The 19,335-nt window shown below is 36.9% G+C and overlaps 1 protein-coding gene across 4 annotated transcripts in view; it reads right to left on the bottom strand.

Moving 5' to 3' along the window:
- The window catches only part of HECW2 (HECT, C2 and WW domain containing E3 ubiquitin protein ligase 2), a 433,607-nt gene that overhangs the window by 59,996 nt on the left and 354,276 nt on the right, over positions 1-19,335 (bottom strand). For all 4 annotated transcript variants that reach the window (XM_027865816.1, XM_027865818.1, XM_027865817.1 and 1 more), the window contains one exon: positions 18,794-18,890. In XM_027865816.1, coding sequence (XP_027721617.1) covers positions 18,794-18,890 — 97 coding nt within the window. The remainder of the gene's footprint in view (positions 1-18,793; positions 18,891-19,335) is intronic.

Here is a 19,335-nt window from a genome sequence, read left to right as displayed (position 1 = left end):
AGCCATGTGTTTGCCATCTTTGCTCCATACTGTTAGATTATGAACTCCTTGTGAGCAGGGGTTGTCTTTTGTAGGATAGTAGTACAGTGCCTGGCACATAGTAGGCACTTAAATGTTTGAGTGACTGAATAACTTGGTGCTATTATAATGCCCATTTTTACAAATGAAGAAACTGAGGCTGAAAGAGGTCAAGCATCTTGTCACACAGCGAGTAAATGTCTGAGGCAAAATTTGAATTCAGGTCTTCCTGACTCTAAGTTCAGTGCTCTTTCTACTATGCCACATTAACTGCCTCTCGTCCTATGCATATTATTTCATTCCAGGTACAATGTTCATTAACTACAACATACATGCTTTTCAGGTATTTCATGGCCTTCCCCACTCAAAGATCTATCATATATTTCTTTAGCTTTCTTTGGCATTATCTATCTGATGTTACAAGGGCAATCTTTTCCTTTCTTAGCTTTGAGTTCCTCATCTTACCTATATATATATAGTTTTAATGAGAAACTCTCATGGTTGCTTTTCCCATTTTATCTAATACTCTTTCAGAGTGCTAAACTACTAATTTGGCTTTGGTTATAGAGGGAAAAAGACTATAAACCTCTTGAGAGTACTGAAAAAATATTAATGTGATTGGAATATAGAATCAAAAGTTGATAGAAACCCTTATCCTACTTATGATACATTCATTCTACTGTACTTTAGTAACAATGAAATAAACCCCCAGTTGTCTAAACACGTATAGATTTAGATCTCTTATATGTTTGAGGACCAAATCCTACTCTGAGACATTGTGGAAGAGTAGAGTTCTTGAAGGCTATGTCAGTAGAGAGCTAGGTCTGGAAAGTTATCCCACACTGGAATGGCTTCTAGTATGATCAGAATGACAGATTGTGCTAGCTGTCCAAAAAGTGACCTCATTAAGTCCAGAGAATCTGACACTATTAGGTTGGCTATGAAGTAAATTATTTGGCTGTGAAGACCCAGTAGAAAGAAATAATAAATGATCCACAATATTATGTGGCCCACTTCCATTTCTATAATGACAATTGAATAAAAGAGGACAGAGAGTTTTAGACAATCCACAAACATTAATTTGATCTTGCTGTTCTAAATGTAAAATCGGCATTCAACAACCAATGAGTCAAAACATTACTGAAGGAAATGAATCATATCCACATTGACATTCTCACTATAAATGAAGCCATAAGACACAAAGAAGTTGGAGCAAAATGGAAGCCCAATAGCTCATCAGAGTGGCAAGTAAAGAAGTCAAAGTTGGTTTTTTCATGTACCTAATGGCAACAAGAAGCATTATTTTCATGTGACATTTCATCAGCTCTCCTTTCAGTGCTCCTAATTAGCTTCTATGTAAGAGGACCACAAACAAGAGGATTGTAGCTTATGCACTAAAATGTCTCATAGGGGGTAAAGGAGATGGAAAATCCTATGAAAAACTTGACAAGATTCTCTAAGCCAAGTCAGCATACTTCTAAGTATGTGGTGACTACAACAAAAAAGATGAGCATAAAGAAAAATGGCTAAAAAAACAAACAAACCTATACATATACATTGGAAAATATAATTTAGGATTAAGAAATGAAAGTGACCAAAGTCTGTAAATTACTTAGGACCCTCATGCCTGTATGTCATGAACACTTTCTCCAAGAAGTGTCAGAAGGCAGTGGACATAGCAAGCAGTGAACAACATCCCCCAAAATAAAATGAACAATATCTTCACAGACACGTAACAACTGGTTACAGATGATAGAGCCAAACTGACAGGTTAGAGCAAAGACCAAAATGGACACCAAACCAGAAGTGGAGAAGTATATTTTATCAAGGTAAGACACGGCATGCAATTACAACAACTCTATGTTATCTATTTCAATATGCTGTCAATTTTTAAAAATGAGAAATGGATAAGACTAAAAGCACTGAATCTCATTATTACCATTTCTTAGAGAATTTCTATCATGTCTCGTCATGAAATGTCACAATAAGGAAGGCAAAAGAAACTGCATCAGTGAGCAATCATTTAATCTCCTTGCCAAGGGGTGAGACAAAATAGCCAAGGATGATGGATGAAGAGTTTAGAATATAAGTTCATTTGTAAAACAATATAGAAGGGAATGACAGAAGATTGTGGGTGGAACTTCATAATAAAACAGTGGGGAAAAAAGAGAAGAAAGGGAAGAGAAAAGAGCCTGTAGAAAGATTGGTGTGTGAAACCTAACTAAGCCAGATCAAGAACAAAAATTGAAACCAAAAAGCAAGATAAATGTGAAGATGGTGAGAGAGTAAATAGTTGCCTTCAGTGAGGCCTAGAAGAATTACATCTAAGGGTAGTGATGTAACCTGTAGATGTGATTGTTGATCCAATCTTTGAAAGAGTATAGAGATCAGGAAAAGTACATAGGACTAGAGAAGGGCACATTTTGTTCTGATTTTCAAAAAAGAGAAGGAAACAGAGTGGACAGTTGAGACTGGAAGGAACCCAAGAAGTAGATTTGAAATGGAAAAGAGTTGCTGGTACTCCAACTCTAACTTCTGATTATTTATGACAGTGAAATAACCACACTTGGACTCTGAATCTGAACACTCTCATGTTATATGAAGAAGCAGAAATAGTGCTCAAGAAAAAAGGAGGTGGGCAGGGCCTGACCAAATATGCACAGAAGGAACCCAGGCTTGAGGCGAAACTATTTTACAGGTACTTAGAATATTAATTTTCAAGATATATCAAAGATGGGAAAATGCTTAAAAGTATGGAAAAGATTTTCAATATTACTTTCTTAAAAGGTAGCCAAGAAGATGAAGGAAAATGCCCACACACAATTCTCCTTTATGGGACTGGCCTTTACACATATTAAAGAAAATAAGAAAAGAGAGGAGGAACATTGGCTTTCTTAGACGAACCTTTAGAGTGGATCACATTTTCACGATCCCAAATTGATGGAGAAATATTCAGGGGCAGCAAGGTGGGGCAGTGGATAGAGTGCTGGGCCTGGAGTCAAGAAGTTTCTTCTTCCTGAGTTCAAATCCAACCTCAGACACTTATTGGCTGTGACCCTGGGCAAGTCACTTAACCTTGTTTGCCTCAATTTCCTCATTTGTAAAATAAGCTGGAGAAGGAAATGGCAAACCACTCCAGTAACTTTGCCAAGAAAAACCCAAGTGGGTTCATGAAGAGCTGGATGTGAATGAAAAATGACTGAACAACATAGTGGATACAAATGCTATTGTATTAATTATTTGTTGATTACCAAAAAGCATTTGCTTTAGTATGATGAAATGCAGTCTTAAAAATTCCAACAAGAAGACTTTTGTTAAGATAATACAAGATTTCTTGATCCATTCAATCACAGAGATACTTTTGTTCTATAATCCTCTGACTAATAATGCAGAATATAAACTCCTGGAGAACAGGGGCTATTTCATAAGACCTCATGGGCTATTTGGTCTAGTCCTCTCATTTTATAGTTGAGGAAATTAAGGCCCAGGTAGGTTAAGTGAGTTGCCTAAGATGCTACAGGTATCTGGGCAGGATTTGAACCCAGGTCCTCTGACCACAGAGCCAGAGATGTATCCATACCTATCCTAATGCCTTGTACATTGTGATTGTTCAATAAAAGTTTACTGAATTGAATTGAATTAACCAAGATACAAAGCAGAAAACAAATGCTAAGAATAGTGATTGTCATTGTCAAGAAAGATGCCCTGTGCATCATCCAGATGAAAAAGGGATTCCCTAAAGATGCTTCTGTTTCTGGATGACATTTTACTCACTGCAAGGCCCAGAGTATTGAATCAGCAGCTACTGCACAGAGGGACCGTTTGACTAATCTGTAGTCAACAAGTATGCTAGGAGACTATAAATGAAATTTTCTTTTTTTCCCTTTTTTTTTGACATTTCTACAGTATTTTAAGTTTTGTAGAATGTTTTCTACACATTAATTCATTTGATTCTCACAATAACTCCATGATACAGGCACCACAGACTTTATTATACTTACTTTTATACATACAGAAGAAATCAAAGCTCAGAGAAATTAAGAGGTTTGGTCACAGCTAGCAAGTGCTGGAGGCGGGATTCACGCTTGGTTTTCCTGACAAGTCTAGCATACTTTCCACATTACTATGTTGCCTCCACAAAAAAAAAAAAACCAAACCACAATACAAAACAAAACAAAAATATCCTTCAAAACCTATGGAATCTAATCTCCTAGTTCTTGCATCTTTGCATCTAGATTTATGTTATAGAATTTAAGGCCTTTGATGCAGGAACACTGTCTTATCACTGTATCTTCCCCAATGCCTGGCATAGGGCCTTAACCACAGTGATCATTAAGTCTTTTTATTGAGTAAAGTATTTAGTGAAAAATTATTTATTCTTCTTTTTTTTGGAGGCAATTGAGGTTAAGTGAGTTGCCCAGGGTCATATAGCTAGTTAAGTATCTGAAGCTGGATTTGAACTTAGGTCCTCAACCCCGGGGCCAGTGCTCCATCCACTGTACCACTTAACTGCCCCAATATATGATTTCTTGGGGCAGCTAGGTGGTGCAGTGGATAGAGCACTGGCCCTGGATTCAGGAGGACCTGAGTTCAAATCCGGCCTCAGACACATAACACTTACTAGCTGTGTGACCCTGGGCAAGTCACTTAATCCCATTGCCTAGCCAAAAAAAAAAAAAAGAAAAAAATATATGATTTCTTTGATCAGTTATATGTTCAGTTTAATTTGCCTAGAGATATCAAGTAAATGTTTATTAATTTATTAATCAAATATGTATTTAAGCACATGACACTGGGGATAGAAATACAAAAGAAACCCAACAACAAAATGAACAATCCCTGCCAACAAGGAGCTCAGATTCTATTGGGGGCAGAAAACAAGTACATATAAAAATCATATATATATATGTATAAAACAAAGTTAATAAATGCAAATATACACTAAGTAGTTAAATACAAGGTAGTTTTTGTAGCATTTGGAGGAATCAGAAAAGGTTTCATGTAGAAGATGGTACCTGAGTTTTATCTTAAAGGACGAGAGAGATTCTATGAGTCAGAAGGACGAAGGAAGTGAATTCCAGGCATGTGGGATGGCCCGTGCGAAGGCATGGAGATGAGAAATGAAGTATGAAGGGTGAAGAACAGAGAGGAGACCTGGTTTACTGGATCCCAGAGTGCAAGAGGGGGAGTAATGTCCAGTGATGCTTGTGTAGGACTTTAAAAACTAAACAGAGGAATTTAACATTTTATCCTAAAGACAATAGGAAAACACTGGGGTTTGTTGTACTTGGATAACATGAATCTATGATGTACATAGGCATCACCGTTGTGGGAATTCCTTCAGCTCTGTTCAGATGCTCAAAGACAAAAAAAAAATTCCTAAGAAACATGAAGTTCACAGGTACAGACATAGAACAATTATTCTGAAAGAATCTGCTTGAGGTTATTTAAAAATTTGAACCAGGCAAAACCTTTTCTCACAGATGTTTGATAAAACTGGATTTAGTGTATATAACAGGGAAACAAAATCTTACATCTTAGCAAGTCTTATTTTGATAAGACTTTTTTAAAAAATTATCTTTTAAAATAAAATTAATTCAGAGAAATCTTATATTAGTCAGAATTGAACAATAAATTAACCCAGGAAAAGCTCTCAGTGTATCAGTACCAACTTCCTGGTCAAAAGCTTATACTAGAAGAATAAAGTTTCTCTCTATAACTTATGTATTTTTTTATGCATAGGCTATCACTAAAATATCCATGAACTCTGAAGTACAGATAAAATAAAAAAATAAATCTAAAAACAAACAGGCTAACCATTCTTTCCAGTTTCCTCAAGCAGAGGATTACAAATAACTAGCTAAATTATGAAGGACCAGTGACAACTCACTGAACCACTGTGGATTACACGCTTCCTGTATCTTGAGTAAGGAAACAAAGCTTTTTTGGTTGTATGAATCACATGCTATGGAAAAGGAAAAGGGAAGAAAGCAGAAAAAACTTAATCATTCATGAATTTTGTAGCACTCTCTGAAAATTATCTGCTAGACAGATGCTACTACAAAGAAAATGGGTCTGGGAACGGGAGGATAAAGGGAGATTAGGTTAAGTATTAGGAGGACAAGGTAGCAGGTAGAAATAAAGTAGAGGAGTCAGGAGGGATAGGAAATAAGAGATATACACAAACATAAAAATAAAGATTAGGAGTAGAATCTGTTAGGGAAAGTATATGTATACGTATGTACATATGCATGTATGTATGTATATGTATATGTGTACATGTATATGTGTATATATACATCTATATATAAATATATCCACACTTAATGGTAGCCTGGAGGGGGGTGGAAGTGGGTAAAAAGAATAAAGTAAAAAGTGTACAGCAGAGAACAAAAGAACACCTACAAGGAAGCAAAGAAAAGATAGCTCACAACACAATGCGTAGCATTTATTATATAGGCCTTCTTGAAATGGAAATTTATTGCTATATATTTTGAATCCTCTCTTATGTTCTGCTATATACATGGTATTTTTTTCTTTTCTTATTTTATATTTAAGTTTTAATATTTAAGTTTATAATGTTTCTTTTTGCAGCATATATTTAAATTTTAGTATTTAAGTCTAAAATAGAAAAATGTTTTTAAAAAAGTAAAGGTGCCTAATCCACTTTATGTGGCTCATTTCATCAAACTCCTTCTAATCCTATGGCCTCCAGGCCACACGTGGTCCTCCAGGTCCTCAACCCTCTAGATTCTCAAAAGGATTTGTTCTGTGAAGTTTGGATTCAGTCAAAGGGCCACACTCAAGGACCCAAGGGGCCACATGTGATCTTGAGGCCACAGATTTCCCACCCTGGTCTAATTCTGCAAGGGAGACTGGGTTCATACCCAGAAGGGCAAGCCATTTATCACAATGGCTAAGCCACAGGTCATGTCCTTCAGGAACTGGGCATCAGGAAGGACAGTAATGGATCATCTGCCTTTACACTACACAACTTAGCACTTCCTTTTGTTGGTAGATGATGTGGGCCCGCGTACGCACATATCAAGTTTCTTCTCGTCATTATAGTTAGAGATGAATATCTTCCTTGGAGAATGAACCAAAACAGATGAAACCTGACTTCCTCATATATACACACACATGCATATACACATGTACACATATACACACCTACCTATATATATACAATGCATATACACGTATACATATACACACTTACCTACATGTATACATACATATATGTCACTGTCTTGTTCACTCATGATTTCATGCATGTATAACATCTCCCTGACACAACTAAAAGTTCTTTTCTCTTTTTGTATCAGCAGTTTGCATCTTTTGTGCTAGGCCCACAGCAGACAATTACTGACTACTATTGAGGATGTGGTAGAACTAGACTTCAACAGTGACTCACAAATGTTCCACCCCACTACCCTGACTTAAAAGTGAACCACTTCCTAGTTCTTAAGTGAACTAGGCCATCAAGCATTTACCTCGATTTCTAAAGAACTAATCCGACTAATCTAACCTTGCTCAGAAGCACAGTTCTGGAGCTATATTTACTTTTTGTGGTCATAAAAGGGCTTATTTCATAAAATCATAGAATCATAATACTCCTCACCCAGGGTCATCTATCCTCTCCCACCTCCTTTTTTTTCCAAATAAAGGAAGTCTAGCTTATTCATATTGATCTATTTTTGAAAAGTTATGCTCAAAGTCTTCAGCAACCCATTTCATCATTTGACAGTCTTTGTATTTGTGATTTTTTCTCATGATCAAGCCATGTATTTTTAGTGACCGTAGGAAATAAGGCTAATTGGATCCCACTCAATGAACTTAAAAAAAGCCCTCATTTTATTGCCAGGATCAAGCCACATTTTTCTTCTTCTCTTAAGTGAACCAATTACATAAATTAACTTAATTTTCTTGGCAACACAATAAAGCTAGAATCCTGGCACATACAATTGATAAGCTAGCACTGAAAAAAATATAGAATTCATTCCTAACATATTTACATAAAAGTATTTTTGGTATTGTGGACAAACAGCAACAACAAACAAACCACCTTTTCTCTGTTCTAGAAGAAGATAAGAGGAGCTTTATAAGACTTAGCTCAATACCTTGACAGAATAGTTATAACTCTAAGGAAAAAAAATAAAGACATAGAATGGTTGTACCTCCTTCTCTGGAAAAGTACTTACAAAGCAAAGTGGAAAAAACAAAGTAGAACTAGAAGGACAGAGTACATACTAACTGTGAATATCTAAGAAAAAGTGTGAATGATAATTAACGGACAAAGAAATCCAATGAGAGTTTAAAGGGAATGATTGAAAAACTGTTACGATACTTTATGGAATGAAATCAAGCAATTTCATTGTAAATAGATAGTAAGCAAGTTTACTTTGTTGTATTGATGCTCAATGTTATTTTTAATAAAACATTTTAAAATTGAGTCTTTAAAAATAATAATAGTTCTAAGTTAACCCAAAAGGCTAAAACAAGATGCTAAGTAGAATAGGAGTTAACTCCAGGAAAAGATTACCTGTGCTAGCCATCTGGCAGTGTCTCAAATACTTAAGCACTTTCACCACTTCCTCCGGAACACAGATACGCCCTAGAAAATCAGCTCCAGCAGGTCATCTCAGGACAATCAGTCTTAAGACAAAAATTCCCACAGAAAATGCTCTGTTGAAGCCAAGTACCCATTTTGGTGAAGTCAAAATATAGTATGGGTTCTGAAATAATCAGAAGTAACAATGCTTCTAAACCACAAAATGCTCTGGATTGCAAAATCTGCCTACAAATCGGTTAGCTTTTTGACTGATTCCTTCAATTTGGCAATAATCTAACAGATATGTACAAAACTATGGGGGTGGGGAGGAAAGGGAGAAGCAAAGAAAAAAATTAGCTATCATGACTTTTGTTTGTAGGGCAACAGTATACAAATTCTGATTTAGTTATAGGAAAGTGTCTTTACTCATTCCAAACTAGAAATTTCAAAGGTCAAAAATAAAAATGTGGCTCATTTCATCAAGCTCCTTCTCATCATTATAGTCAGATGTTAATATCTGACTTGAAGAATCAAACCCGGTGAAATGTCTTCCTTTTCCATCTCAGTTTGGCTCAGACTCAGGGGTATGGATCTGTTATTGTATTAAGCTGGCACTGGTGCCTGAGAGGCCTGGTTTCAAGTCCCATCTTTGCTATAGTTTACCCACATGATCCTGGACAGGTCATTTGATTCCTCTTTGCTCTATGCAATTCTCTAAGATTTTTAGGTTATGTAAAGGATTTTTTTTTCTTTTTTGTTGTTGGTAGAGGAAATTCCTTTCCCTACACCAATAAAGGCATGGGTCCAGTCCCTACCCCTGTCCTATTATCTAGTCTCCTGTAGAGAGGGATATAAAATGGTGCCACACACTTCATTATATCTATTACTCCTCACCCCCAGCACAAAGCAAACAAACCAGGAACTGTTTACCCTGTGCAGTCCCCTGCTCATAACAAGAAATTGCATTGGGTTTAGTGGCAAAAAGGCAAAGTAGTCACAAATTGATTTTGTAGTCCTGAAATTAGAGAGGAAGTTTAAGTGCAAAAAAAATGAGCCTCACAGGAAGAGACAGTGAAATAAAATCGTTCATAGAACCAGATTACATGCAGGCAGGCAAGCAGGCAGTCTCTACTTCCTTGACTCGCTTATACTTAGGCAGGAAGGGGCCTTCATATAAGGTGAACAGACAGTTCTTCACACCCTCCAGCCTGACCACAAGTCTGAAATAAGATGTAGGGGAACAAAGATCATGGCTGTTTTCACCCAACTTTGAAAGATGGGTAGGACCTGGGAATTGGAAGGGGCCGAAGCAGAGGGGGAAAGTCTCATGCATCCACTCTTTTCATCATTATTTGTAAGGCCTAGCTAAAGCTTGTTATAGCCCATTTTCCCATCCAATGTTGCCTTTCATGTTATAGGACCACAGAAGCCATGGTGCTGTACACTAGGGGGAATGGGACAGGCCCTTTTCCAGAAACAACCTCAGTACCACAGTCACAAAGTAGGTGAATACTTTTCCTCATTTTTCGCCAGGCTGCACCACTCTGGGACTTCTCTGACTGACTTTTCCACCATTCCCCCTTCAATGGGCACCCTCTCCTTCTAACCATGCCCTCAAACCCCCACCTCTTCAACTTCCTAAGCTCCTCAAGGGCAAGGACTATCTTTCTTTTTTCCACACTTGAATATACAGTGTTTTGCACAATGCCTGGCACATGGTAGGCATTTAATAAATGTTTATTGATTGATTTATCAGGAGTATTGTGTTCAGATCTGGGCATCACAGTTGAAGAAGGGTATTAATAAGCTAAAGAGTGACAAGAGGAGGGCAACCGGGTTGGTGAAGGGCCTTTGAGGCATGTGAGGATCAGTTGGGGATGTTTGGCTTGGAAAGCTAAAGACTCGGGTGGACATAATGATTGTCTTCAAGTACTCAAAGGGTTGGTATGTGGAAGAAACTTAGTAGCACTCTGGCTTCAGAGGACAGAACCAGGAATGGTAAAAGTGATAAGGAAGAAATCTAGGTTCTAGCTGAAGAATTATTTCCGTTCAGTTAGAACTGTCCAAGAGTAGATTGGGTTTCTTTGAGAGGTGATGGGCTCCCCCTTCTGGAGGTCTTCAAATAGATGTTGGGGGATCACTTATTGGACGTGTTAGAGTGGAGATTCCTTTCAGGCATGAGTTGGACTACATGGTTCTTAAGGTCTCTCCTATAACTTATAAATTTGGGGCTCCTGTATTTGCTTGAGATGTCCAGTGCAGTCCTAGCATATAGAGACCCCTTTCTCTCTACATCCCTTCCTCCCCCTACTTCAACTACTACCTAATTAATTTTATATCATAAAGTAAGGGTTCCAAATAGTCTAGGAGCCTCTGGGGTTGACACAAAACCTACAGTGTTAAGGTGGGGAGGGGGGCATGGGGAGCTATAGCTGTTCAGACCTGTGCTACACATCTTGCTTCTTACCTGATGATACACAGGCTGGCACAAGAGAAGTATGGAATGGCACCTAGGGTGGAGTGTAGAAACTGTTATACTTTTCAGGGCTCTTGCCTAAAAGGCTTTTGTTTAGAGGGGGAGAAAGTAAAGCTCTTTATTGTGTATTATTCAATATACAATGTGTTTGAGAGCTGGACTAAGTAGATGGGCCTTATTTCTTATTTTGTCTATGTCTTTATCATTCTTCACCTCAGTTTTCCTTCCTCCAGGAGTGATGTATTGTTGGGAAAACAATGGAAGGAGAATATGTGAAGTGCTTAAATTCTTTCCAATTCAACATATGAGAAGGCATCACTAACATCTTTGTGAAGCAGGTGTGTCTTGCAAGCCTAGCTAAAGAATTTTAGTTAATGACAATCTTATGATTCATCTTAATTCAGCAAACAATTATTAAACTCTTTCTATGTGCAAGGCACTGGGGTTACGAAGTTGAAAGACAACAGTCACTTTCCTCAAGGACCTAAAAATTTTAATAGTAAGTATTATATAATCTAATGATAAGGTGGCCCCACCCAAAAGGCATCTCAAGTGGTGGACCCTAAAGTGGCATTATAGTGAAGCAGCAGTAATAATAAAACAATTTTTTCTAGAGGTTAACAAAGTGTTTATACAGTTAACACAGAAACCCACAACTATCAAAACATTTTATTACTTACTTTAGCAATCAATGCTTTCTTTGTTACCTTATTTTGAAATTCAAACTCTTTGGCATATGTATTTGCTTGTAGCACTGTCAAAAATACACACAACAAAAATGAATGGCTGGCTAGCAAGGGTACACTAGTCAACAAAAATGGGTACACTAGTTAAACCATATATCCACAAATAGAGAGGAGCAAGCAAAGTAGGTTTATAAGGAGTGATGGAAAATGCCAATGTATGAGATAAAAAGTAGCATTAAGTGTCAACTTTAGAAATACAGCACCACATGGGGTGCATTAAGAGCTGTGGGCATAGCTTGATGGCATCCTAATCTTTAATTTGACAATGCTATGCTCCCAGGATAAAGAAATTTTGATTCCATCCAATTTCGTATTAGAGGGGAACAAGTGATATTCAACAATGATTCTCATCTTTAGCATTTTGCAATTAACTGTAAGACGAAGAAAAGACAAAATCCCACTGCACATGGTCTGTTAAATAAGAAAAAAAGTGTTTGTTTCAGCAGAACAAAACATCTCCTTAAAATTTTCTTTTCTAACAAATTGCCTCCCATCCACCCATAAAATCATTCAATATTCTTTGCTTACAGAAATCCTTTGCTTCCAGAAGTAACCCTGTCCAATGACCCTCTGCTCATTAACATAAAACATGGAGATGCATTCTTTTTGAAGAGGTTTGCCACTGTGATAGAGGAGATCTAGCCCAGAGTCCAAGTTAAAGAGAGATTATCTGTGAATACTGAGGTACTTCAGATGCTCCCATTGGCAGGCAACATCATCATGCTGGTTGTTTCAAACCCCAGCACACAGAAGAATCTAATTTTACCTGACTATCCACCTGGAAAAAAACAGGTAGATTTCTACTGCCCAAGTACAACATGCATTTGGATACAACACAGAAATTGTCTTATAGAAACTGTCCGTAAGTATCATATATCTGATAATAGTATAGTAAAGAATGAGTTAGCCCCAGAGGTGAACAGGAGAGAGAGAAGCCTAGTTTGCCTTTAGGAAATTGTGGAACTCTTTCAGTAACTCTAGCCATTTGATGAAATGAAGGCTCAGCTTTCAATATCAATATTCCACACAGAATGCAAATATCTCCAAAGAATTAAAAATGAATATCATATAGAGGAGGCAGCTAGGTGGCACAGTGGATAGGGTGCCAAGCCTAGAGTCAGGAAGACCTTAGTTCAAATCTGACCTCAGACACTTACTAGCTTTGTGACCCTGGGCAAGTCATTTAACCCTGCTTGCCTCAGTTTCTTCATCTGTAAAAAATGAGTTGGAGAAGGAAATGGCAAACCACTCCAGTATCTTTGCCAAGAAAATTCTAAATGGGGTCATGAAGAATTGGACACAACTGAAATGACTGAACAACAAAACGGTAACAAAATCACATAAAGGGTAATGGAGAGGAACATGGTGGTTGTGAGCACTCAGTAACATATATTCAAGAAAAAGATTTGAAGAACAGGAGTAAAAGATGACATCAAGGAAATATGTGCCAGGAAGAGAAGATGGGCTGACTGCATGGTAGAGGTGGGAGGATGACAGGTAGATAGCCCAAGTGTTCCACTAGTCATGATGTCAGAAGAAATGTCTCTAGCATGTTGGATGGATCTCCTGTGGTGAACTTATGGGAGGACATGGACAGGTGTCATCTAGGATGACTAGGAAGCGTGAGTTGTGATTTGCATCATTGGAGAAGACTTCCGAAACAATGAGAACACAGAACCATTTGAGTATTTCACAGAGAAACAGAGGAAGAGAGAAGTAGATAAAGAGAAAAAAAGAAAAAGAAGAAAAAGACAGAAGAAAAAACTAGAAACTTGGAATTTCATGAATCAGGTTGATCAGTTTAGGAAAAAAATCATCAAAAGTATATTTTATTGGGGCAGCTAGGTGGCGCAGTGGGTAAAGTTCTGGCCTTGGAGTCAGGAGGACCTGGGTTCAAATCCAACCTCAGACACTTGACGCTTACTAGCTGTGTGACCCTGGGCAAGTCACTTAACCCCGATTGCCTCAACCCCGCCCCCAAAAAAGTATATTTTATTGACTTTTCTAATGGATTTGAATTGCTTGCCTATCCAACCAGGACAACTAATTTGACGTAGGATTAATTAAGTGAGTATAGCACCAAGTATAGCACTTTTATTAGAGCTAGAGGTGGGGGAGGAGGAGTGAGGGAATCTTGTCTATCTAATTTTTATAGAAAATTTATTCTTTCTCTCCCAAAGTCTCTTTCTTTCCTTCTCTCAATCATTAGCTCCCCTCCCAAATTTTGATCATGCATACATACAAAACCATCTTAAAAAATAAAATAATTATTTTTCCTCCAGTATGTCAATTCACTTCCCACTCTCTCCCTCCCAGTTAGCCCATTAACTACAGGGGAGAAATTTGCTTAATTCTCCCAAATTCCACCAGCATTCTTATTGTTTTTTTTAACCACTTGATATTTATGCAATTATTGAGCTTATATGGGCAAATGTTAATTATATGGGTGTCCTGTCTACATGATTAGACTATGAGACCCTTGAGGAAGGACCCATAGTCTGTTCTTTACTATGGATTGCTGAATACCATGTTATACACCCCATGGAGACCCAGTAAACACCAGCTGGTTGACTGATCCTTTATCACTTGGGGATGGGCACTGGCTTTCTTAGAAGTTATTCCAAGAATAAATGAAATGCTGAATTAAAAATATTTCCCTTGATATCAGATTCTTAAATATGAATGTTGCCCCAAACCACAAAACGTGACAACTAGTCTAGCTGAGCAAACGAGTTGAAAAGAGGTCATTAAGTCTCTATCCAAACTAGTACCATGGCTTCAGAAAGTAATTTATTATTATTATTATCATCATTATTATGTCTGATTATTCATTATGACATAGATTTGGATAGATCATAGGTAAAATCACATCTCCTATATTTATTTAACAAAAGACTCTTATAATACAATTAGCTTATGAAGTAGATGATTAGACCTATTTCCTCGAACTATTACTATAAGCATACAATAACCATTGCTACAGGCCCCTGTTTAATTATAAGTCCTACCATTATAAATATGCCCTTCCACAATACTTTATTTCTTAGCTATAAACTGATATACCACCAACAACAACCATTGGCAGCAGCAGCAGCAGCAACAACCACAAACATATATTAAGCATTCACTATGTGCCCGGGCACTGTGCAAGGTGCTAGGGATACAAAGAAAAAACACAGCATTGCAGGTGATCCAACGGACAATGGAAGGACGCATAGTAGACATAAATGGACTACAGCATATGATTACCAATAACTTGTATGAAATAAAAGATATCACTGAGGAACTTCAAATCCATCACTACAACTGGAAATTAAGCTCAAAGGGCACATCGTATTCTAAAACCATGGTCTCAAAGCCAGGAAGATATGGGTTCAATATCAGCTCTGACAAACACTGGCTGTGTGATCCTGGGTAAGACCCTTAACCTTTTAGTGCTGTAGACAACTCTTAGAGACTATAAATTGTAGAGCAATTACCAACCTGCAATGGTCAAGTGAGTTTATTTATCCTGGAGATCTCATTATCAATCAAATCAGAGGTATGGTTCTGATCCATCTTTCCAACACAGGTCAATAATTTTGTTGGAATTACTGTTATTTTTATAAAAGCAACCTGTCATAAAGGCAGCAAATTTACCCACTATTACTGTGAGGTGCATACAAGGAAGCTATCTGAACCCTATTTACCTTCCTAAGTATATGTTATTTTAAAAAACATACAAATCAAACAAACGAAAACAGGCTGATACCAGATTAGGAGTAAGAGAAACAAAAGGCACTCATGTCCACACACCCATAGCATTAAAGTTAATGCATTGCTCAGTTGAAGTGCCTGACAAGTTTAAGGAGAAAAAAACCTGGCTGAATACCTTTTTCATTTTCATTTGGTAAACTACAAAATTAACCTTGTAAAATGTGCTTCCAAATGTTTAAATGGTGATGCACAATTTTTGACAGCCATCAGCTATGGTGATTAATATCAGACCCACTTTACCAGATCTTTCCAGGGATAATAATAGGTAGCCATGGGCACACATCAACACTTATACACACCTTAGAAGTATAGCAATGAGTATGATTTATAAACAAGCTATTTACATTTTTACCACTGGAAACACTAAGGCCCAGAGGAGATGTTATTTATCTGAAATGATACTGACATAAACCAGTGGCTGAATTAGAAATAGAACTTCATTTTTTTGATTCCTAGTCCTGTACTTTACTAACTATATCTCTCTTTGATATCAAATTTGCTACAAATAGCAATATATTTCCTTCTTTGGCAAGATAGAAATATCTAGACACTAAAAGTTGTGTTGGATTTATATAGATTAGGCATACCAGTAAAAAGAATAAAAAATAAAAACTTTTAAAAATCTGTTGTATTTTCAGAAATAGGTTGGCTTTAGACTGGCTGAAATATTATAGCATTTGAATTTAGCCTAATAATTCTTAGGTTGTTGGCTAATTGAATTAGCTACTTCAATTAGAATAATCCTGCAAAATGTCTGTAAAAAATACTCTTACCATGCACATGTGTGGTTGTGAAACATAACATGATTTCAGATTCAAAATCATAGGTGATCCAGAAGACCACAGAAAGATGTACAGTGGACACAAACAGATTGTAGCATGTGATTGACAATGACTTGTGTGCAATAAGTGATACAAAAAATCATTAAGGACCTTCATGACTAGAATGGAAGATGGGTCAGTCACCTAACAACAAAGAGGAATAGTTGGTGGACAATCTATGCATTGCACTGGCAGTCACAAAATAATCTAAAGAAATTGAGGCAGGCTTACAGCACGATAGCTTGAGCTCTTCTAGCAAAGATTTATGCAATGACACAAAAAATCTCACACAGGAGGAGAAGGAATGGATTGGTTGCCAGCTCTACTGACAAAAGGAGTAGACATGTCAGAGAAATCAAAAGTCCATCAATGTTTTATGATGTGTCTATAGGTAATGTAAACATATGTTTATATGTCTGTATGTGTATATATGATTACGTATATAGATACATGTATGTGTACATCTACAAACATAATTGTGTATTCTAGGGGAAAAGGAAAACACCTATGTCAAATCAAATAAACCAAGCTAATGAGTGGAATTATTTTCTATCATTGTGACAACCACAAGCAAGACACAATGGTTTAAAGTGAAAAAAAAAATTCCTTTCCTAATTAACAGATTTCTGAGATGGAAACCATGGAAACAAGTGGGAAAAATTCCATAGGATGGAAAATATAGAGATTATAAATGACATACCGTGAGGTTGGGAAGTACTGCCTTGGATGTATCAGAATGGACTATAGATGCCTTTCATCTCAAACTGGTTTTTTTAAAAAATGGTCTTAAATCCATTATGAAAAGTATCAAAGATTAGTGACAGACAAGCCCTACAGGTCCATCTGTCCATCTGGAAAATGTTTTTTGCAATGCAATTTAGAACTACATGGGACAGAATGTTCTTTCAGATATATAAACTTCCCCTTAACTTTGTTATGATAAGCTAACTGTTTGACTACCCAAAACTGCCCTTTTTATAAAAGAGAAAACTATGACATACACCCTGGCTAAGAGGAACAATACCATCTAACTGATTTGTTGGTCTCATTTCCTTCCATTTCTCATGACAGCATGCAATTTTTCCATTTTATAATGTATCCAAGTTATAAATGCACACAATAACAGTTTAAAACCTGGCAACTCATTGCTTTCATTCAGTAACAAATACATCGGAGCCTCATGAGAACACCATCCTCTGAGTCTAAACTACAGACCACGCTATAGATGAAACAATACCAAACTGAAATGCTAGACTCCTTTTCCTTCTCCTCTTCCATAACTATAACACAAACATACACTGAAACGTTTGAGGTAATTGGGGACTAAAAAGACCAACCTGACAAGCTATGTTACGGAGAACAAAGTAGTTCCCTTTTATTAATTTGAAGATCTAATTCAACAAGGGATACTGACAATACTATCAAAGGCCTGGAAGATTCTAAATAAAATACTCTATTCAACAACTGTATACACTTTCTCCAAATAAACCCTCCAAATTTGTGGGTGGGTATCCCCACTTGCTGAAGCTGAATTGCTTATATCGTGGAGGGCTAATTATTAAAAATGTAGGGGAAATTACAAGCCCTGTTCAGCTCTCTAGAGGTATCTTTACTCCCCACGCAGCATATGCTAGAGGGTTTAACAAAAAAGAAGACAACTATAAATTTCTGCTCTGGAGCCTCAAATTTCTAGTTATGACATTGAATTATTACATTCTACACTTCTGGTTACAAAATCCCCTTGCATTATATGGAGCCACATTGTACTGAATTCTGGGCTATAGCAGGTGTGATAATGAAGATTTGGAAAGAACTATATGTAATATGCTTTTACAACATAAAATGCTAATGTCATGGGACAAGAATAATAATGATGTTTTATGAGGCTTTCATTGTATTTAACATATTTCTAGAAACACAATTTAATCCTTTTCTTGAAATTTGTGATTTCTATCTGAATTTGTGCAATGTGTCACATTTTAATGGGTTGATAATGCGTTACTGTTATAATAAAATGAGAATGGCAACCATAGGATTTTGGAAAACCTGATTTTAATCAGCTCTATACTATTTTTGGATGTGCAGTTGATTTGCAAAATAGAAGGACTGTTGTCTCATTTCTGGAATGACCTCTGGGCTGCAGGTATAACTTACTCTCTTCTCATTTTAAGAACTCTTCTGTCTATGAGAGTTTCAGATTATTGGGAGATTCTTCGAACTAGCTATTACACCAAATAAACTGAAGTTCCATAACAAATATTGACAGCCCTTGCTCTGAAGTATCTCTCCCTCTCTAAGACATCTCTTATCCTAATGTACCAAAAACAAAGAATGAGTTAGCAATGTCAGTATTTGTCAGTGTTTCTAAAAACGGAGGTTGTTGTTCCCAGAAACAGAACAATGAAACCAACAGCATTATGGTTACCTGAGTGAGTGATTCCTGGTAAGGTCAGGTTGACGCTCCTGTAGAATTTCAAAGATATTGGGCTGACGCAGAAATGCAACAATCTTGTCATTGTAGGCTGTGTTAATGGAAAAGGAAAATATTTTTTAAGAACAGTCTGGAATTTCTGCTGTACTAACAATGATAACAAAGACCCACACAAAAAATTTTTTAAAAGATACTTAGATATTTTGGTTATACTTTAAGTTAATGTTATGACTTTAATTAGCATCTACTTTATGGCTGGGCAGCTAGGTGGCACAGGGACAGAGCAGTGGGCTAAGAATTAGGAAGACTTGTCTTCATGAGTTCAGCCTCAGACACTTAGTAGTTATATGACCCTGGGCAAGTTATTTAACCCTGTTTGCCTCCGTTTCTCATTTGTAAAATGAGCTGGAGAAGGAAATGGCAAGTCACTTCAGTATCTTTGCCAAGAAAAGCCCAAATGAGGTCATGAAGAATCACACAACTAAAATGACTGAACGACAACAGCAAAAATTACTTTGTGGTTAACCTATTACCAT

The sequence above is a fragment of the Vombatus ursinus genome, unplaced genomic scaffold (assembly GCF_900497805.2).
Source record: "Vombatus ursinus unplaced genomic scaffold, bare-nosed wombat genome assembly UNPS02014779.1, whole genome shotgun sequence".
NCBI lineage: Eukaryota > Metazoa > Chordata > Mammalia > Diprotodontia > Vombatidae > Vombatus > Vombatus ursinus.
Note: the sequence above shows the minus strand (reverse complement) of the source record. Positions and strands in the feature narration are given on the sequence as shown.